A 24317-nucleotide genomic window follows, 5' to 3' on the forward strand; every position below is an offset into this window, starting at 1 on the left:
TTACCCAAATGGTTAACTTTACCACCAGTTTTATTTTTTTTTATGCCCCTTTGAACCACTGTCTGGTGTCCTTTCTTTTCAGTCTGAAGAACTCCCTTTAGCATTGCTTAGTAGGTCAGGTCTAGTGGTGATGAACTCAATCAGCTTTTGTTTATCTGGGAATATCTTAATTTCTCCCTCATTTTTAAAAGGAAGTTTTACCAGATATAAAATTCTTGGCTGGCAGTTGCTTTCTTTTAGCACTGTTAAGTATTTCAACCCACTGCCTTCTTGCCTCCATGTTTTCTGATGAGAAATTGCCACACAATCTAATTGGGGCTCCCTTGCACTGACACATTGCTTTTCTCTTGCAGCTTTCAGAACCCACTCCTTGTTCTTTGCATTTGATAGTGTGATCAATATATGACAGGGTATATTTTCCTTCATGTTTATCCCGTTTGGTGTTCTCTGGGCTTCTTAGTTGTGCATATTTACATCTTTTGCTAAGTTTGGGAGGTTCTCTGTTATTACAATTCCTTTCCCCTTTCTCTCTTTCTTCTCCTTCTGGGACTCCCATAATGCATATATACTGGTACACTTGATGGTGTCCCAGAGGTGTCTTAGACTATTTTTGCTTTTTAATATTTCTATTTCTTTTTCTGCTCCTCAGCCTGACTAATTTAAGTGTCTTGTCTTCAGGTTCACTTAAACTTTCTTCTGTCAGCTCCAATCTGCTCTTGAAACCCTCCTCGGCATTTTTCATTTCCATCATAGTCACCTTCGACTTCAGTAATTCTGTTTGGTTCCTTTTATCTCTTTACAGAGACTCTCATATTGATCATTCATTGGTTTCCCTTTATCTTTAGTTCTTTCTCTGTATTTTCTTCCATACCCTTGAGCATTTTTAAGAGCATTTTTTAAAAGGCTTTGTTTGGTATGTTCCCATTGTCATCTTCATTAGTGTTTCTGGATTTTTATCCTCTTCCTTTGGAATGGCCATGATTTCTTGTTTCTTTGTTTTTCTTGTGTTCTTTTATTGCACACTGTAGATTTTAATATTTTAAAATGTTGATTCTGGGATTTACTCCCTGAGAAGTTTGTTTTTTGGTTTTGTTAACAGTTGATAGTAAGACAGAGTTTTTCTTGAACATCAGCCCTCCTTTCAGGAAGGTTTGCCCAAGGCGAATGCACTGTACATGATTTTCCCTGTCCTTCTGGGCCCCTGTCTTGTTCTGGACTTTTGCTTGTTAGTTGTTTTAGAATTCCCCTGTTTAAAGGAGTTTGGTTGTCTGCTCTGTTTCCCAGAAGACAGACCTCCTTCTCGCACGTGTTTGAAGCTGATAAGCCTTTTTCCTGGACTGTCCCCTCTATACTTTTTAATATTCCTTCCATTGTCTCAGGCTGCTTTTGCTTGGAAGGCAAATTCTGGGTGGAGGATACATGGGATAGGACTTTCCCAAGTCAGTTTTCCCCAACCAAAACAGGGCCAGGGACCAACAAAGCGGGTGCAGGCTGTCTCCAAAGTGTCCTGGGGAGGGGATCAGGAAAGGCAGCAAGAACTTCATCGATGGTTCCTCAAAGCTGAGCTTTCCTGGGCTGACCAGCAAATGCAGGCTTTCAGCTAACTGCCCCCCCCACCCCCCTGTAGTTCTGAGGAAACACGTCTTTAAGTATACAACGCCCCTGTCTGGAGTGGGTTGAAACAATGGCTGCCACCACTGTCTAGTGCAGGTTGAAATAATGGCTGCCCTCAGAGCCAGGCTCCCAGCAATCCAAATGCTTTAATCAAAAGCCATGATCAGTGATCAGCCATGCCCACCCCTGGTCTTGGGGAAGAAGATTTTTGTATCTTTTTCTGTTACCAGCAAGCTAACCAGGGGCTGAACCCCATGGCGGCTGCCACAAAAATGGGGATGTTTGCTGGTAGCCCCCATGCAGAGGAAGCAATTTAGTGTTCTTTACCATTATGTATCAACCTCTTCCTCTCACTCTTTTCTGGATGCTGTACTGTGTCTTTCTGGCCTCCAGAGTTTCAAAATAGCTGTTTCAGATAGTTCCTGCCTGTTTAATATTTGTTTTGGTGGAAGGTCTGAGTCCTGGAGCTCCCTACCCCACCATCTTCCCACAATTGTTAATTCACATTTTTACTTGTAGGTAATTTTTAATAAAAGCTTTTTTGAGATGTAATTCATAGCCTAAAATTCACCATGTTAAAGTGCATAATTCATGGATTTTTAGTGTATTCACAAAATTGTGCAACCGTCACCACCATAATTTTAGAATATTTTTATCATCTGCAAAAGAAATTCTTTACCCATTAACAGTTGTTTCCTATTCCTTCCTCCCCCTGGCCTCTGGCCAAACAATAATCCACTTTCTGCATCTATTAATTTGCCTATTCTGGACATTTCACATAAATGGGATCATATAACATGACCTTCTGTGACTGACTTCTTTCACTTAGCATAATGTTTTCATGGTTCAACCATGCTATAGCATGTACTGAACTTCATTCCTTTCTATTGGTGAGTAATGTTCCATTGTATGGCTATACCATATAATGTTTATCCATTTATCTGCTGATGGATATTTGGGTTGTTTCCACTCTTTGTTATAAATAATTGTGCTATGAACAGTCATGTGCAAGTTTTTGTGTGGGCATATGTTTCACTTCTCTTGGGTATATACTACTTAGGAGTGAAATTGCTGGGTTGTATGGTAATTGTATGTTTAAGATTTTGATACACTGCCAAACTGTCTTCCAAAGTGGCTGCACCATTTTACAATAACACCAATACTATATGAGGGTTCCAATTTATCGTTATCCTTACAAACACTTGTTATTGTTTATCTTTGATAAACAGTAGGTATCCAAGTAGGTATAGGGTAGAATTTCATTGATTTGCATTTCTTTAATGGTTAATGATTTTGAATATCTTTTCATATGCTTATTAGCCATTTATTTGTCATCTTTGGGGAAATATCTATTCAAATCTTTTGTCCATTTTTTAAAAATTGGGTTATTTTCCTTTTTATTATTGAGTTGTATGAATTCTTTATACATTTTGGATACAAGTCTCTTATCAGAAATATGATTTGCAGATATTTTCTCCCACTTTTTTGATGGTATCCTTTGAAGCACAAAAGTTTTTAGTTTTGATGAACTCTAATTTATTTTTCTTTTGTTCCTGTAGGTAAATTTTGTACAATATTTAATGGCATAATAATTCATTCCTCTTGTATTAAGTTAGTAGATCTGTTTTATCATTTTATAGTTTTCCCCCCTCAGAGAACTCAGACTTTAGTGGTATTGTTTCATCAAGCTTCTCTTTGTTATATGCTCAAGCACCAGATGTTTCTAATAATAAAACATTGAGGATAGCGTTTGTGAAAGTCTCCATTAAAATTTTGTATTTTCAATTAATTGTTTTCACTAAAGACAGAATTTGGTTTGTATGCACAAGAGTTTTGGCACTGAAGTTTAAGAAGCTGAATGGGATAAGGAAAAAAGAAACCTTATAGGTAGCTAGTTTTTTTCACTCAAATAACACTTCTCTTCACCATCTCTCTTCCCCTCTCTCAGGCTATGGGATTTGTTTTCATTCTAAGGTGCTGAATGTCAGCACTGAAATAACCTGTATAATACTTTGATGCAGTGACTGAGCTTTATTATGGGGTTAATAAAAAACTTTTGTGGCTGCTGTTGTTGAGATACAAAAAAAAAAAAAACTTGTAGAAACTATTTTAGCTAGAATTTATTAATAATGATAACAGCTAGCATTTATTTAGTGCCTAATACTTGTTAAGTGCTGCTATAGGTGCCTTACATATATTATCTCAATAAATTTTCACAATAGCTCTTTGAGGTAGCTATTATGATTTTCTTCATTTTTACATCTGAGGAAATTGAGGCATGAAGTTAAATAATTTTCACAAGGTTTCACATTTAATATCATGAAACCATGATTCAAGAGCAAGTAACTCTACTTCAGAGCCAAGCTTTTAATCATCATCCCTATACTGACAACCTTAAAACTGCTATATTCTTCATTATAGTAAAGGAGAACAGTAAGGTTTAAATAATATCTTCTTTTATTTGTGTATGCTGTATACTTCTTCAAGAAATGATTTGCCACTCATATAGCTTGTATCTTTCTTCCTTCTGAATAAGATGAAAGAGGCTGTCCTTGATACTGACTCTTTAATGGTCATACATTTCAGATCTCAGTGGGAAGTGGAGAAGCATAATCTGGAAAGCACAATTAAAACATATTTGAACAAACTGAATGCGGAAACTAGCAGAGCTTTAACAGCTGAGGTAAGAAAAAAATGGGGATGGGGTGGGGGGTGGGAAGTCTTACCAGTCTACTAATATGTTAAATAACTGAAAAGGCACATTTTTGAATAAACAGAAGTAAGACATCTTAGGATCAACCAGGAAAACACAGATCAAACTTGTGTGCTTTTTTGACTAATTGGTAAATATATGAATACTTGAATGTTGATGATTTTGTGTTGCCTCTCCCCAAATAACTCTTAAGAAATTGGTCTGCTGTAGTATGTATTGTAAATATGGGCACTTTGGGAAAATTCTCACAAAGCCAGGTCACTAAACCAACTTTCTAAGAATAGCATTTCACTTACTGCCATAATTCTTCCTGTCTCTTCTCTTACACTGATCTTCCAAAAACACAGCTATATTATGTACCCCAGTTTTAAAGGCAACTTACCTTCCAGACCCCAGAAAGTCACCCAATTTCTTCTGGGTTACTACAGCTCGGGTCTCCCAAAAGAAATATAATGAGTATGTAATTTTTGTTCATAGATAACCAAACTTGATAGACAATAAGATTCAAAATTTTGGAGCGCTTGCTGACATTAAAAACATTACAAAAGCCGAATAATAAAAGAAGCAGCTCAGATTACCTTAAAAGCTCGTCTGTACACATCCCAGAGTAATTTGGGCAGATAATAAAAAATATATTTACAGCCTCCCCCTCCCCAGCCCCGAGGATCTGGGGGAAGGTGCGGATGTGTTGGACATCCTCACCTGGACTGGTGTTGATGTTGTCACAAACATTGGGACTGGCGGTTTGATGTGCTGAGCCCTCGAGCATGGGACTTGCCCTTATGAAGCTCATTACCACAAAGGAGAGTCTAAACTTGCATGTAATGGTGCCTAAGAGTCTCCCCCTGAGTACCTCTTTGTTGCTTAGATGTGGCCCTCTCTCTCTCTCTAACTGAGCCATCTCGACAGGAGAACTCGCTGCCCTCCCCTACATGGGACCCGACTCCCAGGGGTGTAAATCTCCCTGGCAATGCAGAATATGACTCCCGGGGATGAATGTGGACCCAGCATCGTGGGACTGAGAGTATCTTCTTGACCAAAGGGGGATGCAAAATGAGACGAAATAGTTTCAGTGGCTGAGAGATTTTAAATGGAGTCAAGAGGTCACTCTGGTGGACATTCTTATGCACTATATAGATAACACCTCTTAGGTTTCAATGTATTGGAATAGCTAGAAGTAAATACCTGAAACTACCAAACTCCAACCCAGCAGTCTGGACTCCTGAAGACAATTATATAATAATGTAGATTACAAGCGGTGACCGTGTGATTGTGAAGACCTTGTGGATCACACCCCCTTTATCTAGTGTATGGATGAGTAGAAAAATGGGGATAAAAACTAAAGGACAAATGGGGTGGGATGGGAGGATGATTTGGGTGTTCTTTTTTCACTTTTATTTTTTATTCTTGTTCTGGTTCTTTCTGATGTAAGGAAAATGTTCAGAGATAGATTGTGGTGATGAACGCATAACTATGTTATCATACTGTGGACAGTGGATTGTACACCATGGATGATTGCATGGTGTGTGAAGGTATTTCAATAAAACTGAATTTAATAAAAAAAAAAAAAAAAGCTCGTCTGTATCCTCTCTTTCTCTACTTTTAGTCAGAGGGGAGAATTCCTTTCTGTTTCCGTTATTAATTTTAGAAACAAAGAACTTTCTAATGCTTAATGCTGTCCAACAGTATAATAACTTATCTTTAATGCATACTGAGCGATTGGGAGTGAAAACTCTTGGCTAGATGACCAGCTTGGCTAAATGACCAAGCATCAGTATTGGTGCAGAAAGAATTCCTCTTTTGGAAGACTGGACTAGACGTCCTCCAAGGCCCAGTAAGACTGTTTCTCTGTGGTCTATTTCATTATACCTTCATCGGAGAAAAAAAAGATAGTAGGACTTTTTTTGGAGTGTTCTCAAATTTTGCTGCATATTAGAATCACGTGGAAGCTTTTAAAAATCCCAATCCACAGGTTGCACCCAGTGTAAATTAAATTAGATCTCTGGGACCAAGTCGTCATTATTTTTTAAGTTTCTCACATGATTCCAGTATGTGTACAGGTTTTTAACTAATGTTCTAAAATGTTTACCAACCCAGAAACCATTGATTTTAAAAATTAGAATCACATTGGTTGAAAAATTTTTATAACGTATCTTGAATGGTCTTGGATGCTCAAGAATGCTGTTGAAAGAGGTTGAAAATAACATAAAATTTACTCCAGAAGACTGAGAAAAGCATGTATTTATTTACAAGTGCAAAGGACACCATCAACCCTTTCTCTTTCTCTCAAAAATCTGTAGGTGTATTTCTTACAGTGTCGTAGAGATTTTGGTTTGCTTCATCTAGAGCAGACTGAAAAGGAGTGTCTCAGTCAGCTTTCCCGGGTGACTCACTTGGCGGCAAGGTATCCTTTCCCTCTTACTTGGTGCATCTTGATTTCAGAGATATTTGTAAATGGCTCCAATGTTGAATATAATCGGTGATGTGTTTTACATATATGATGGGGTCTTTGAATGAAGAGGCCCCCTTGTTTTTGAAACCTCTAAAGTCATTTAGTCTTTTTCATGCTTTTACTTTGTTGCCCCAACTGGAGCACTGAAAAGTCTGTTGAGTGCAATAACGGCTGCTGACAGATTTTTCCCTTCCTCCACAGTGAAATAGATCAAAAGTCTCAGGCAGATATATGCATGAAGACTAGACACTTACAAAACAAGGTGGATTCTAATTGGAAAACTCTTTCATAATAATTTTTCATTCTAATGCTTAATATTAAATACCTTTAGGGTATATTGAGGGAAATACCAGTATTAACACCTAAAATTATATGTTAATGACAGCTTCCTGCTATACCATCAGTAAAAGGTTTTCGGATATTGGACAGATTGCATCTGATGTTCCATAAATTTGTAATTTTCTGGTTTGTACCTACAAACTGAAAGAATTAACTAAATGAAATCTCTGAGACCAAGGCATTATTATTTTTTAATGATTATTTTAATGATTATAATTATTCTTTAATTCTAAAGAATAAGAGTCTCTAATATGAAGCAAGATTTCTGAGATTTTCTGATGTGCATTCTAATTTGGGAAGCATGGTTGCAAGTGATCAGTCTATTTTTGCTTGCTAGAGGTAGAGAGGGAACTCTATAAATTAGAGTATTATGACACATTTTTCTGTGAACTTATCTCATTGATAACTTGGTTCTGCCCTTTTAAAGTTGTTGTCCTGGGTGATACTGGGATGGGTTTGTTGTGACAGAGCCTTTTGAAAGTCCATGCCATACAAAATATTTCTTCCAGAGGTGACAAACCCCAAAGACTCCAAAACTGTTCCCACTATAGTTAAAAGTCGATTGGTGGGCATGGGTTGGCAGAGCTGCTATGTTTGTGCAATTTAAGAACTGCCCTAAAGCAACAATTTAATTTATCCTCCCAGGGGAAGTACTTCTTTCTAATTTGCCCTCTCGTAGGGAATATCTCTTACTGATTTGCAAAAGAGCCAGATAGGCCAACCATGGCCTTGTGAATGTCTGAGTTAATGTGAAGATGATCTAAAACCTGCTTCCAAATAAATCAACATCTTTGAGAATTCTTCTGCATTGAATGGTTTAGGCAATTTCCCTATGGCCTTCTCTGCCTCCCTCCCTTATTGGAGGAATTCTTTTATAGTACATCCCAAGAAATGGTACCACAAAGATAAAAATACTTCATCTTGTGGAAGCTTGGTTGTATTTTCTCTTGAAAAAAAGAATTGCTATATGTTGTTAGTTTTTGTATTTATTTTTACTAACAAGCCCCTTCCATTTTTTTTTTTGTACCACTAAGGTAATTGTTGGGGACAGAAGCAATTTTGTTGTTTTACATTATTTACACTGATGCTAGAGAACATAATGGAAGTTCTGGAAACCTACATGATATAGATAAAACTTTCTCTTGTTCCTCTTTTTCTACACCAGCAACCTAGAATCACTTCAATTAAAGGCTGCAGTAGACAGTTGGAATGCCATTGTGATGGACGTTAGAAACAAGATTGCCTTCCTCAGGGTAAGTCCTGAAGCATATTTAGAGTAAATTGGCTGAGTGTTATGAGTGGTTTCTACTTAACAAGATGTCTAAAATTTAAAACAATTATTGGAGAAATTTAAGGAACACATGTTCATTCATTTCAGTTAACATTTATGTCTTTGATTTGAGATTGATCACTTCCTTGTAGTTCATTGCAGTTAGCATCCTAGATTCATACACATGATCTTTTAAATCCTTATTTGATCCCCATAGTCCAGGAGATAATCAGCTAAAAAATTGTGCCTCACACCTAATTTCCCTAAAATTCCAAAGTTAACCCTGTTCCAATCAAAAATAAATGTCCTAACTTGGTCTGAGTGATAATGTGTTTACAAAATTAAAAGGAAAATCAAGTAGGTCTGTAATAGATTTCAGTCTTAACTTTTTAATAATAAAATAATAAATTCTTAATTATTGGTTTAATAGAATTAGGACTGTGCTAAAGGTAATCTAAAGTGGGTAACCACTGAATATTAATGAATTAATTCATTTGACTTTGGAATGTTTTTGTATTTATATTTTGTATTATATTTTAAGGTTGATACATAATGTTGATTGTTTTGTGATTTCACAACACTGCCCACAAAACAATGAAGTTCAAGTGTGAAGAGCTTCCTCAAACCACTACAACTTGTCCAGTTTCTCCTTAGTGGTCATTATTTCTCTCTTGACTCCTTATTCAGTCTTTATTGATACTTAACATTTCTGTTGGTTTATTCAAAGTTCTGGCCTTGAAAGAGCTGTGCCTTGTTCTCTAGCTTTGTTTTCTTTCAACTAAATGTCCTCTGTGCAGAAGTTTCTAAATGTTTTGGTTTATAAGACTTTCTTTTCCATCTCCTGTGGGTTGTTTACAAAATAATATAGTAAAGTGGTGACCTGCTAAAAACATAATGAAGTGTAATATGTAATTGAAAACATATTACACTTCAAGAGTTGGAGACACATTTTTGATGGAAACCCAAGAGAATAAACCAAAGGTAGATATGGAACTGGAGTGAGCTAGAGGTATATAGCTTTTGAAACAAACAAAATACGGATTGTGAATGAATAGTCCCTAAAACTTCCCCTCCAGTTTTTAAAATGAACATTTACAAGTAGTTCAACTCTGTTTTTGTTTAGTTTTTTTTACCCCCTATTTATTAGCTAGTATGTGATTTGTAGCTTCTTGAGTTTTAGAATCTTTGTTCATTTGCTATCAGTGGTTCCTATTTGAGGCTGAGGATTATGGGAGAGATGAGATATCATAAGGGATCTGTGAATTATCTGTCTATCATGTCAATTAAGAGACACTCCTAAAAATAGAATCATTTACATGTGGGGAGAATGGCTATAAAATTGCTTTGTGTGAAAAAGAGGTTCTCAGTGTTGAAAAGGTTGGGAATCACTCTTCTGTGTTGTATTATTCATAGCTGTGCATCAGATATTCCCATATGCTTGTTTCTCTCCTTCTACTCTTCCACCAGACACAGTACAATGAACAAATTAACAAGGTAAAACAGGGGTTTGCTTTGAGTACCTTGCCTCCAGTACAGCTTCCTCCACCACCACCCAGTCCTGAGATACTGGTAAGAAATAATATATTTTGAAAAATTGTCAGCATCATCTTGATAAAATAACAGAACACTGAATGTGCAGTATGTTTAATGTGTGTTCCAAATGATATAACACATATGAATACAAAAGGTAATTATGTCCATACCTGCCAGTCTCCTAATGATGAAATTAGTTGGCTAGCTCAGGTGAAACCAAACCATAGGTTGGGTTTTAGTGCTGCATTTGCTATCTAAAGAAGTCATATCTCGTTCATCCTATTAACCTACATCGTGGGAAATAACTGATGAATACTCAGAATTCCCAATGCCCTCATATTCCCCCTAGATGACTGAAACATTTTAGCTTAGTAGGCTGGAATTTACCTCTCCACTTCTATTTTTTACTTTTCTTTCCTTAACTTTTACCTTTTTTCCTATCTTTAACAGCAGTGATAGCTTCCACTTATACCCCTTCCCTGCTTGTCATTAAGAAAGCCTTCTAAAGCCCCTTTTGGAGGAAACCATAGGTGATATTTTCTAATTACCATAATAGACATAGGGATAGGAAAAGAGAGAAGGTATGAGATAGTAGAACCCTGAAAATGTTATTTCTACACATGGTTCAATATAACAAAGAATGTAGAAACTATGTGAATTGTTTGGAGTTAACATCATGTTTCCAGAATCATAATCCAGAGCTAGACATTGTGTAAAAGCATACTGTAGTCTTTAGAATAATTATTGCTTTTTATAGTTTTGGCCAATTCTGTTTCTATAGGCACATTGCATTATGAACATTACTATTATTCCAGGCTTGGAAAACCATCACATGCAACTACCCTAACAGGGAATGTGATAAGCAGATGACAGACAATTCCCAAGAATTACCTGTAGATCTACAAGAAGAAAGATATATTCTTGGTAGGATTTGTAGAAATGCTGTGCTTTCTGCCCATAATCAAATTATATAGGTTGTAGTTAAACTTTCTCACAACTCTAAATATAAAATGAGGGACTTGGAAACTAGATACAGAGTTGTTCTAGTATCATAGACTCCAACTCTTTTGTATCCAAGGATCTTGGGGCCAAGACTTTTTCTTTGAATATTAAATCCAACCAGATTTTCCAGATTTTCCAGATTTTAGTCCTTCAGTTCTCAAGATTCTAAATAACCTTTTAGTTTCCTGGAATCTGACCAGCATAAGCCTTTGCTGTCTGACACCAGTGATACTCTGTAGCTAAGAGACACAGTCAAACCTTGACCTCTAGAACGTCTAGACCTTTAGCCCATCACCAAGAGACTTTCTTGAGTCTGCTGTGACTTGCTCAAATTTAGTCAAGGGCAAAAACCACCAGCAGTTAGGCTGTATGACAATTCATAAGCTTCGTTGTGGAAGCATTCAGAGAGATGTGTGTGTGTCTTCTGTGCTTCATAATCAGTCACTGCTATGCTTGATCAAAGCCAAAAGTTGTCAGTGATCACTGAACATTAGTAGAACAGTAAGAGAACAAATGCTAGAAATGTTACAATGCTGTTTGCTACAAATCGAGGCAGTATTACACAAGAGAAATACACTAGAGAGAACTGAGATCAGGTCCTAACTCTGCCAGTAGTTGTGTTGGTCTTGAGAAAACCAGCTGTTCTGGGCTTTGACTTTCCCATCTATAAATTATGAAATTATTCTAGATGATCTGATCACTATGAATCTAATACCCAGGTCTGTGATTCCAGTATTTTAAGGAATGGTCACTGGGCTTTAAATATAAAGTAATCTAACTTAAAAAGTTAATAATAAGTTAATAAGTTAATAATAATAGTAAGTTAATAAAGTTAATAACTGTGCAAAGTTTAATGAGTTTTATTAGATCTTGGTCTCTGGACCCTGGCTAGCTCTAATGTTCAAAGAAATGGTAGGTAATAATTGCCCTCAAGAGAGCAGGACTATTGACTCAGTACTTATCTTATATACTTTACATTTTGACAATTTTGAAACCTACATAAAAGTAGAGAAAATAGTATAATGAACCTCTTCGTAGCCAAGAGCCAGCTTCAGCATTATCAACATTTTGTCAATCTTGTTTTATATCATCCCCATCTCCTTCCTCCTCACTGCAATATTTTCAAGCTGTGAAAAATACAATTTCATTTATTTATGCTATAATAAGATGAGGATTATTATTATTAGACATAATGAGACCACCATTATCTTACCTGAGACAATTATAATTTTAATATCAAACACCCAGTTAGAGTTTATATTTTCAAATTGTCTCAAAAATGTCTTTTTCTTACTTAGCTTAATATTTCTAACTGGTTATTTTTACCCTTATTTTTAGAAAAATGTCCCAAATTTTTGTTATTTGGCTGATTAGTCTCATACAATTCCTTAAATCTGTTAGAGTTATCCAATTATCTCCCTCCTTCTATTCATGTCATTTATGTGTTGAAGAACCACGCCACTTACCATGTTTAATTTACCACATAACGAATTTAATTGATTACATCCTTGTGATGTCATTGTACATATTTCACTATTTCCTGTAAACTGATCTAGAGCCTTGGTTAGAATTAGGTTCATTATTTTTGGCAAGAGAATTTCATAAGTAGTGATATGATATACACATCAGAAGGCACAGGATGTCTGTCCTTCAGTGATGTTAAGATTCCAGTCATCCTGATCTATCCATGATAGCATTTGCCATTAACCTTTCAGCTGCTGGTTTGAGGATTATTACTTAGCGCTACTGATATTGCTCATATTTTTAGTTCAACAAATAGTCATTGAACTCCAGCTTTATCCCAGTGCTCGTCCTGCCACATGGTAGATGCGCAACAAATCTGTCCCTTTCTGTAATCCAGCCATCAAAATATCCATCTCATTGATGGCTGCTGAAAAATAGGGCTAGCTTTTCACAATCCCCTGGGAAGGGCAGTAATTCCCACAACCATGTCTACAAGTCGCTATAGGAGAGGGACAAAGCCAGAGTTTAGCACCCAGGACCACTCCACTTCATTCCTCCATTCTTGGAATGAAACATGAAGTTAGAATTCCAGCAAGTGGTGCAAGGTCCATCCATTACATAATAAAAGTAATATTTTCTATAGACAATTCAGGTTCTTTTGTGAAATTTGTATCAATATTGTTCACTAACATGGATAGCACTCATTGGAGATCTCATTTTCATAGTTTTATTATTATGTTGAGAGGAACCTTAAAGATCACTTAACCCTCTCATTTTATAGATTAGTAGCTTGCAAGGTAAAGAGAAAGTGGGCCTAGAATACACTTCTCTCTCTCATTCAGTGTTCTTCCTTTGCTTTTCCAAATACTCTTATGTTTAACTAATGTTATAACATACTTTTTTGTAATGTACCATAAACTGTATCTGAATTTCAAATCCGTTTTCCCCCAAATATTGCTCTGTGATTTTAGATCATTACATACTTAAAAATATAACACACTTTGTATGTTTTTTGTTTGTTTGTTTCCTTTTCTGTTTTAGATGCAGCAGTTCTTGGGAAGACCCCTTGTTAAGGAATCTTTCTTTAGACCTATACTCACTGTTCCTCAAATGCCTACAGTTTGCCCTGGAGTCATCTCTGCACCTGGCCAACCCAGAGCCCCCCTGGTATAGAGCCTTTCTTGGTGGAATAGACATTAACTAGTTCTGTATTACTAGAGTGGGCTTTGTGTTTTTATTTGATATGATGATGGTGATGCAGAGATGGGGGTGAGAATGTACAAATGAATTCTTCATGAGGACTTTGCATATATTATTTAATTGTTTCATTAACTGATATTAGCTTAGTTTCTGGATACAAAGATAAGTAAATTTTTATAGAAGAGAGTCCTTTCAATTATAGTTTTGCTTCTATAATGGGAAACAATGCAGAGTAGATTGATATTTTTAATTATTTGTTTTTAGCATGGTTGTTGGATAGGTTGAAAAGCAAAGAACCCAAGTCACAACAAAGTTATACCAAGAAGCTAAAGAAAAAATTTATTTTCATGTGTGTAATAGGAAAGTGTTTAACTTTATCTATAAATATACAATAGAAATAGCATCACCTTGGAACATATACTATGAAATTATAAATACTAGCTACAAATTGCCAGATAATAAAACTTATTGAAACCTAAACAAGGAATAGAAAAATTTAAAATGACTAGGATTATTAGTTTAATCTTGGCTAAGCTAAACATTTTTTATTAAAAGAAAAATCTCCTCCCAAAAGAATGATGTTAGATATAATTAATGAAAAAATTCTCTAATCTTAACTATTGCATAAATTCTAGTCAGTTCATTATTTCAATTTTTAAAAAAGTACCACATCTTTTATCACCATGATATTACACAGTGTTGGTCACTCAGTTTTCTTGCCCATCACTCCAAAACTGAAAATTGAAAGTTACCTCAACCTTCTAATAAGATACTTCCTGATTCCTGGGAAAAACTTGATACTGAGGCAAACCCAGATTTCTGAGTAGTAATCATGCCCCTTCTATGACTTATTCATTTGTGCAGTTATTCCTATGGCTGTTGCTAGTTGCTAATTCTTTATAAGAAATAAACCTATATTGGAAATATTCTTTAGATTTCTTAGATAAAAGTTTCCGTGTATATAATTGTCCTAGTAATCAGATTAGCACTTCAAAAACATCCACTTACGGAGATTAATTAATTAGTCTTTATGGTTTTAAGAGGGAACTACCACAGAAAAATGGGGAAAGCATTTGTTTTATAGTTTCATGGCCCAGAGCTGTCACTACAATTTCCACACCACATGTGTTTGTAACATTAATGAGATCTTGGCCAGAGCAATTTTGGTAGTATTCCCACCTTTATTTAGTTGTTTTAAAATTCAACCTTTTTTATTTTTCTAATTATAAAAGTAGTAAGTACTAATCATAAAAAATAAATGCAAATATGAAAATATACAAAGGAAAAAGCAAAATGACCCTGCAGTTGAAGCCCCAGTTTACTGATTGTTGTCAGACTTTGCAGACCCTTTTCTATGTACACATCCACAAAAACATTTTTAAAATTTTTCAAGTAAAAAGAAGTCATAGCATATATACTATGTCATGACTGTTTTTCTTAATTAAACATTTCATGGACATCTCTCATATTAGGACATATAGATGAAATATTCCAGTTTGAAAGGTCTTCATTAGATATGCCATAATTTATTTACTTATTCCTCCATTAATAAACTTTAATTTTTTTTCAATTTTTCACTATTATAGAAAATATAGCAATAACCATCTTGCATATATTTCTGTACATTGTGTGCATTACTGAAATTAGTATGTCCCATTTTTAATATGAGAAATTATAAAGTATTAGAAATATTGTACTAGGTAAGATAGACTAAATAGGTAATATGGATGTCAGCATTTCTCTACTTAATTCTCTATTCTATCCATTTTCATTTTCTCTGAGGTATGGAACTATCTTGTTGGCATAGAAGGTTACTTCCTAATAATTGAATCATTGAAGCTGATGGATTGTATTTTTTCCTGCTGACAAATACTGTTCTCCTTCAGATGACTGGCATAGCCTGGGCTCTTCCCACACCTGTGGGAGAGGCTCTGCATCCCAGTGCAAGTCTGGGAAATGACCCTTCCATGATGAACTGGGACAGGATTACTGACAGGCTGAAAATTGCCTTTCCACAACAGACCAGGTACCTTAGTTTTTTAGTGGTGCTTACAGATCATATTCTGTAGTTTGCATAGCTATAATTATGGCAGTGAAACATTTCAAAGACAGAATGCACACACAAAAGCACAAGCATTTCTGTATCATGGTCTTGGTAAGAAAAATGAAATCTTACCAAGAAGATGTAGTGTTCTATAGAAACAAGTTAATAGTCTTAAGCCATGAGAGAATATAGAAATGTTAAACCTAAGTTAATAGTCTTAAGCCATGAGAGAATAAACTTTTAAATTTAGGTTTGCTAGTCTGCTGAAAGTACAACTAATTGTAAATCTATCTAATCAGCTGCAGTGATTATCTTAATAATCTATTTACAAAGTGAATTTTAAGTTAGTCATATACTACATAAGCTCAAACATCATGAAATTTTAGTTTCCTATTTCCTTAATTTTATTGAGGGTCCTTAGTTCCTTTGTTAGAGAACACGGTTAAATGCAGGAAATCATAATTTCACTGTGCCTTTCACAGTTCTCACTTTAGCAGAAAGATATTTAATGCTACTCCTACAGAAATGAATTTTCTGTTATCTCAACTCTTGTATCAAAGAAAATAACTAGTTTTCACCAATATTTTCATATGAAGATTGGCACTTTTATGTTATGCTCTTAGCTTGTCAGGATTATGTTATGGTTTTATAAGGCTGATACTCAGATGACACTTCATTTGGAAAAGGAAAATATTTCTATCCTACCAAGAATGTAGATGTAGGCTTTGGGTCAGTGGGCTTTGGGAATTGAAAAGCAACAAAATTAAAATAATCCTATGTTCCTTTATCACATGATCACAGTGTCTTAATCTTTGCTTTTCTGTTCTGATTAAACTTTATTCTCTGTTCCTGAGTTTTACAAATTTAAGACTATTAATACTGATAGGAAAGAGAGAAACCAAGAGCAACATAGTTAAATAGGAATATTTTAGTCCTGAATAAAAGCGTTTTTGAAAAGTATGATATAAAGCATTCAGTACACAAGTAAGTAGATAAACCTAATTTTTACTTAGTGAGCTTTCAAAAACAAAGTATCTTTTTGAAAAGAAAATAAATACTAAACCTTGCCACCCATGAGCACATTAAGTGTCACTAACGAACACATTGAGAGTTTTAATTTTAGAGTTAAGATAAATGCAGATGAACCAGTTACCACTTTTTTGATAAAAGATCTAAATATCATGACTTTATAATATGTATCAGTCATATGATATAATCTTTGTATGTTATTTGGAGGGTAAATCCTCAAGGCAGTAGGGAAAACCACCACTATTCTTTCCTTGATCTCTTCCAGAAAGGAACTCACAGATTTCTTACGAAAATTGAAGGATGCTAATGGGAAATCCTTATCTGGACTGACGTTTGATGAAATTGTTTACAAGGTTTCCCAATTTCTTGACCCCAAGAGATCTCAGGTAAAGAAATCCTGTATGTCTGCCCTTATCTGTTGGAATTAGCTCTTTTAATTACATCCATAACCTGTACAGAAAATCAATAACCTCTAATATAAAATCATCTAAGGGCAAACAAATTCAACAACTCCAACTTGACAAATGATGCAGAAAGTTTTTTTTTGAAATACCTGCCTCCTGATCACTCCAGAATAAAACTGTCCCTCTTGAAAATTACTCCAGGTTACTCTATGATTCTAAAGGAGGTAATTTTTTCTAATTTTCTGGAAAGATTTGTTTTAATTAAAAGAACATATAGAGTTAATTTTGTCCTTACTTGACTCTGAATACGTAAGTAACAATTGCCAACATTTGTTTCAAGATTTCTCATGAATCTGATCAACTATTCCCCCTTTCACTAATTCTAGCTATACCTAATTCTGTGCTATTCTGTCAGTTCTTACAGTTTTAGAACAATTGCAAAAATTCCAAAAAAAAAAATAATATTCTTATTTTCAGAGTCAAGGAAAATCAGTAGCGAATGGTAATTGTGTTTCACCCAGCCATTCTCCACCACAGTGTAATGCTGTCCAGCCCCCAGCACCAGCCTGGAGGCACCTCCACTCACAAGGTCCTGCCACTTGGGAAGCAGCTAGTAATTTGGTGAGAATGGGACTATTGATTTTGAACACATACAGATTTTGGGGAAAGAAATGAGCTGAATTTAACCTTATATGTATTTCCCCCAGGATGAGGAGGAGGAAGAGGAGGAGGAAGATGAGGAGGATGAGGAGGATGAGGAGGATGAGGAAGAGGAGGTAGAGGAGGAGGAGGAAGAGGAGGAGCCTTGTGTGATCTGTCATGAGAATCTCTCTCCAGAAAACCTCTCAGTTTTGCCCTGTGCTCACAAATTCCACTCTCAGGTAATCTTTCCAACTTGTCCTCTTAATATTTAATCAGCTAAACAAAGCTTACACTGCTTTACTTAAAATCATATACATGCATCATCATCCACTTCTATATCACAAGTTCCACTGGGTATAACTTCAGGCTTTTGGGTATTATATAGGAATATTTACACCTGTTCTCCCATACCTGGATACAGATTGCACTATGCTTTCTCGGATTTCCAGACACTTCACTGAAGAAGGGGCCAATGTTGAGATTTAAATGACACAGAGTCAGCAGTTCTCTTGAATAGAACTGGGAGGAATATTAATTGGCATGACATTGTAATGGCAGAACTAATAAGAATACCAGTTTACCTTGATATCTCATACTGTTCTTTCTATAAGAAATTATATCCCATGCCTAATGATAGTCCCCTACCATTATAAAGCATAGACTTATCTTAGCGGTCTGTCTAGGCAACTGTTATTTTTGCCTTTAGAGATGCTCTGGCTTGAGTATTTGATGTTAGAAAAATGTGAGGCTGACATATCTTTTGTTGATTCTTGGCATTTATATAGATTAATTCCTGGTGTTCCTGCTGTGCAAGCACTATTGATACACAATTTATGATCCTAGTTCTCTGTTGCAAAGAGGTAATTTGACATGAAAAAGATAATCTTACAGAAAAAAGTCTTCTCAGGGAAGTGAACAATAGCTAGCTTATTCAAGCCATATCTGTAAAACATCATTTCAGAGATATGTGATACATTGTACAGAATTATATTTTGCAACTGTTCTGACATGAAGAGATATAAATAGAATGGCTAATCCTGAAGGAACTCCAAGAAAGACACTTGGCCACCTGACTCTCCCATTTGAAGTTTTAAAATCCTATCCATTTAGAAAATACATTTTTTAACAAAATTTGTTTTCCATCACTTATTGAATAAGAAAACATGACATTTATTCAGTTTACTTTTTAGGGTTAAAGTTAGTGGGCTTCATATATAGTACCTATTCTTAATCCTCTGTCATCTAAACTGGCTCTCCTTTATTTATGCAGGTAAAAATGATTTGTTTTAATAGAGTTGATATTCAAACAAATGATTTAACAGATAGTTTGTTCATGGCCAATGAGTACTACCATGGTCACCAAAGAAAAAGCAATCTGAGAAATAAACCATCACCTAGGATTTTAACTTCAAAACACCATATGCTCTATATTTTAGGCATTGGTGACTTTTGTATGTATAGTTATATCCTTCTCTGAATTACTAGATGAGAACAATTTTTAATAAAGTATTCGAGAGATTGAACAGAGCAGCTGGCCTTAGTTTCCTTGTCAGAAAGATCTACTCATTTCCCAAACCTTTGAGGTTATAGTAAAAATTGGGGTTGAGGGAAGAATACTAATAGAATATACTGGCTGATAGAAGATGTTTTGCTGTGACCAGCTATATTGCTCATCAAACTATTACCGAGGAGGAACTGTGATTGCAGCATTTGGCTTAGTGATCCATCAGGGAAGGCCTTCATAGCCAACAGAAGACATATTTCTTTGTAACCCTGATATATAGTGACAGATGCCTCTGCCAGGCTAAATCTGAGAGATTGACATGGATCTTTTTTGCTCCCTAGTGCATTAGACCATGGTTGATACAACAGGGGACATGCCCAACCTGCAGACTCCACGTTTTGCTACCAGAAGAATTCCCTGGTCACCCCAGCCGACAGTTGTCCAAGATCTGATACCAGGAGATGAGTATGCTAAGGAAGTTCAGTTTTCATACTCCAGAATTTGGTTTTGCCTTTTATTATGAGCTGTTAGTATGACTGATGTGAATCAGCATGTTCTTTAGTGCTGTTCAAAAGGAATTAGCTAATCTCCTCAAAGCCACAGCCAAAGAGGACAGGACAAAAGTTCAGGACTTGTGAATTGAAATGAAAAGGCTTAAATAAGATGGAATTTTAACAGTTCCATTATATTTGCTCTTACCTTAATATGTAATTTCTTCCAGTGGAACTAAGCATGTTCTTTAGGATGTCTTTTTTTCTCTTTTTATTTCTTATTCCACTCTCCTTTCCTTCCTCCTAAGTATACTACATTTTAATTTCTAGAAATAAACTTAAAAGAGAAATAGTAAACAAGACAGGTATGCAAATTCTACAGATTGTGATACTCCTTTTGACTTTAAAACTACTTTAAAAATATAATTAGTCTCTTTGAATTTTATCTGTCTCTTCCCCATTCTTTTCTATCCTCTAAGATATGTACCCATGAGATTATGAGCTACTTGAAGGTGGGGACCATGCAGTGGTCTGCTGGAGCTGGCTCATACTGGCTTGTGAGAGGCAACTGTTAAAGTTTCAGGAATTTTGTGTTGTTAAATTGTTGGGAGCTTGAAATCTGCCATACTGGTAATATTTACACCATAGCAATTGGTAAGTGCTATAATAGGGTTCCCCTCCCTGCCAAGAGCTGGTTGTTAAACAATTACCAGTATGCCACTGGACCATGTCTGATTCTTCTTTATATTCCCGATGTCTTGCACAGTAGGTAGATAATAATAAATACTCCCAAATCAGATAGTTGTAAGTGAAAGAATTAATATGCAAACTAAGTCACTTGTACAGTTGAATAATAGAGATCTTGGTTCAATTGTAGACATGCTGTCTTTGGACCTTAATCATTTATGCTTTGGAGGGATTTTTTTCTGCCTTAAAAAGTCTCCAATTTCACTTTCTGATGCTGAAGGAGGTGATGGGAGGAGCCATCTACTGTTTGGGTGTGGTTGGCTCTTATACTGTTGATACCTCCTGGGCTAAGTTGCATATCTAAAGCTTGTCGCTGAGAACTTTCATTCTTGTAAGGCAAAAACTTATTTGAAGATAGTATTGTGTAAATGAAGCTAGTATTGTGTAAATGCTGTAAGTGTTGTACATGTCTCTTGTTTCAAAATTAAAGGAATTTGGAGTTACCTTGTAAGATACGTTCCTTGGTTCTTATTCACAGTCTAAATTTCATTAACTCATGGAAAAGAATAAGTGTTTCCTAACTCAGTAACTATTTTGTCTGTATATTTCAGTGTAAATGTATCTTAAAGCTGCTTTAAATCTCTATTTAAAATCTCTATTACTGTTTAACTGTATGTTAAGAACTTTGTTCTATAAAAGGAATGGACTGGAAATCATGTGAAGAATAGCTAAAAAGAAGGCAGTCATTTAGAAATATAATGCCAAGAATGTCTCAGAATTGCAGAATTCAGAGCGTATCAGGCCCTTATCATCTTGTCTAACGCCTCAAACATCATGATCATATAGCAGATTACCTTGTAAGAAAAATGTTTCTTAGTTTGTGCAGTTTCCAACTGCAGTTTCACTTATGTGTGGTAATGAATAAATGTGTTACTTGAACAATTATTTTTTCTGTGTATTTGTTTAAATGCATCCTAGAACTACTTTAAATATCCATTTCCAGACTTCTCTTTCTATTTAAATGAGCATAAAGTTTTTTTTTCCATTGTGAGAATGGATAGGAAAACATGAAGGAAAATATCCAAGAAGGCGGCAGTCATCTAGACCTGTAAAATGCCAAGAATGTCTTTGAATCACAGATTGTCAGAGCTTTGGGGCCCTTATTGAATATCTACTCTTAGTCCTCATTTTACAGGTGTGCCTAACCCATCGTCATGTGACCAGCATGTGACTGAGCCAGTCCTAGTACTTGAGAGTCTTCATGCTCAGTCACATGCTTCCTTTACAAAATCATGCTGTAGGATTGTATTGGTATAATGAATTTACTGTGGAGAAACATGATTTCTCATTTTCTTGAGTAGAAAATTTTCAGTAACTGAAACTCAACTGAAAGCTCAGTTGTGTAGATTTGAAGATGCTACTCAACAGATCTACTGTGCTCTTGTTCTTAAGTTTGGATCCTGGACCACTATCACATTTACATGTTATGCTTATAAAAATGCATAGTACAGGAGGCCATCTAGGACTCTGCATTTGGCGGGAGCCCCCCTGGTGTTCTGATGGATGCTAAAGTTTAAAAACCAGAGGTGTAGCAAGTGGCTTTCTCAGGGAGATCTAGGTTTGAAGTTTTGAATTCCATCTCTGACATGTGTTATATGATTATGAACAAATTACTTAAGTTTTCTAAACCAATTCCTCTTGTGTAAAATGGGGGAAAAAAAAAACAACACTTGCCTGAAAGAGTTGTTAAATGAGCATTATTCGTCTTCTTTCCCAAAGTAACAAGGCTTCCATCAGTCATCCAACTTGTTTAAATTTAATCCTTGATGATAAAATCCTTAAAGGCTTTTTAATCTTCAACTGCCCTCATTAAAATGAGAGGAGGATAGAATTACAACCATGAGTCCTACTTCCAATTCTGCATAGCCTCAGAGTGCTGAACAGCAAGTTTGCTGCATGAGAACATCACACTCCCAAAACATGGTTGATCATTTGAACTACAAAAACTTTAGTAATTCTTAATACTGTATAGCAACATTGAACAAAATATTGAACTGACAATCGTCTAGGAGACTGAAAGTTTTAAAGATATGTAGGACAATTGTCATTTTCATTTGGGAGACAAAAATACTAAGGAAGTGACTTGCTCAAGGTCACACAACTATTAAGTAGTAAGACCATGATTTCAACCTTGATCCCTGACATCAAAATCACTGTTCTTTCTTTGTAATACCAAGCTGCATTTCAAAACCCAAACAAAACAAAGGTGAGTGCTTGAAAATCACCAGTTTCTTTGAGTAAATGCAGAAGAAAAAGTGATTAGAATAGGTTAATCGTAAGACACCATTCTAACTCAGAATGAATTCAAAATTACAGTGTTCTTACTGTAATTATTTGAAAAATATTTTAAAAGGCCAAGATTCAGATGTTTTCATCTTTTTAATTCCAGACCTCATGTTGTTGGTATTCAATTAGAACATGTTTCTAGGGTTGTATCAAATTTTTTTTAACAATTTTGAAATTATATTCATCTAAAACATGGCCTCAAAATACATAATAAAGCAAAAATGTACAGAACAAGAAATTGTCAAATTAAATTATGTTGTGGGATTCTAACTCACCTCTCTCAGCAGTGGTAGATGAAATTAAGGATACGGGTACATATAAATATAGATGTTTTGAACAATACAGTATACCAATGTCACGCTTGAGCTAGTGAAAAGATAGAATTCTGAATTCAATAGTAGAGAGTACATAGTCTTTTCAAGCACACTTGATATTTACCAAAAAAAAAAAGATCAGATACTAGATTACAAAGCAAATTTTGATAAATACCAATGTCACAGCCTAATAGGGCTTTTATAGCTAAAGGACTAAAGAAAGCACCAGACACATTCTGAGACGTGAGCTTTTATTATAGGGCTTACCTACAGGGTGGGGAAGTTGAGTCATGTTGCCCTGAAATCAGGAGCTTCTCTGAATGGATTCAGGAGCTGCTCTGAATGACGGTGTGTTCAGAGCACAACATGGAAATAGTCCGCCTGTATCAGTTTTTAAAACCATGAAATTTTACAATCACAATTAGGATACCATTATCACAATGACACACTTCTGCAGTGTAACTATCTCTTTCTGTCAGTGAAATGTCTATCCAGAGAAGATACTAATGCTGTAGGAATATCCTTAGCCTCTCATTCCTTTCTTGAAACTAGCATATGACAAGTGAGGTAAAGGCTAATTACAAACTGTTCTTAGGGAGTTATTCATTATTTTAGTCCATGGAAAACTGGTTTAATTCCAAGGGATTATAACAAAAGCCATTCCTCAGCAACTAAAGGTGGTGCATTTAAAAAAATGTATTTGTTTTTAATTGTGGTAAAATATACATAACATAAAAGTTCTCTGACATTAAAAATTCTAACAATATTTTGTAACTTTCCCACTATCTACTTCCAGACTGTTTTCATCATCTTAAACCAAAACTCATACTCATTTAGCAATAACTCCCCATTTCCTTCTCCTCCCCACCCCACTCCTGATAACCATTATTTTGCTTTCTGTTTGTATAAATTTGCTTATTCTAAATAGTACATTTAAATTTGCCCTTTTTGTGTCTGGCTTATTTGACTCAGCATGATGTCTTCAGGTTCATGCATGTTGTATCAGGTGCCATCACTTCACTTCTTTTTATAGCTAAATATATTCCATTGTATGGACATACCACATTTTTTTATCCCTTCTTCTGTTGATAGACATTTCGATTACTTCCACTGTTTGGCCATTGTGAATAATGCTGCCATGAACATTGATATGCAAATATCTATCCAAGTCCCTGCTTTCATTTTTGGATATATACTAAGGAGTGAAATTGCTGGGTCATATGGTAATTCTCTGTTTAATTTTCTAAGGAACCATCAAAATATTTTCAA

The 24317-nt window shown here is 35.4% G+C and overlaps 1 protein-coding gene across 8 annotated transcripts in view; it reads left to right on the forward strand.

The window, feature by feature from the left end:
• DZIP3 (DAZ interacting zinc finger protein 3) overlaps nt 1–21333 on the forward strand; it is a 138116-nt gene extending 116783 nt beyond the window's left edge. For 7 of the 8 annotated variants that reach the window (XM_037835173.1, XM_037835182.1, XM_037835185.1 and 4 more), the window contains 10 exons: nt 4201–4297; nt 6628–6731; nt 8284–8371; nt 9856–9957; nt 13429–13554; nt 15474–15613; nt 16926–17046; nt 17542–17685; nt 17772–17945; nt 19552–21333. In XM_037835173.1, the coding sequence (XP_037691101.1) occupies nt 4201–4297; nt 6628–6731; nt 8284–8371; nt 9856–9957; nt 13429–13554; nt 15474–15613; nt 16926–17046; nt 17542–17685; nt 17772–17945; nt 19552–19662 (1207 nt within the window). In that variant the 3' untranslated portion in view covers nt 19663–21333. The remainder of the gene's footprint in view (nt 1–4200; nt 4298–6627; nt 6732–8283; nt 8372–9855; nt 9958–13428; nt 13555–15473; nt 15614–16925; nt 17047–17541; nt 17686–17771; nt 17946–19551) is intronic. The other variant, XM_037835179.1, reaches the window with a different exon arrangement.
• Nucleotides 21334–24317: the final 2984 nt, after the last annotated feature.

Source organism: Choloepus didactylus, chromosome 1 (genome assembly GCF_015220235.1).
Source record: "Choloepus didactylus isolate mChoDid1 chromosome 1, mChoDid1.pri, whole genome shotgun sequence".
NCBI lineage: Eukaryota > Metazoa > Chordata > Mammalia > Pilosa > Megalonychidae > Choloepus > Choloepus didactylus.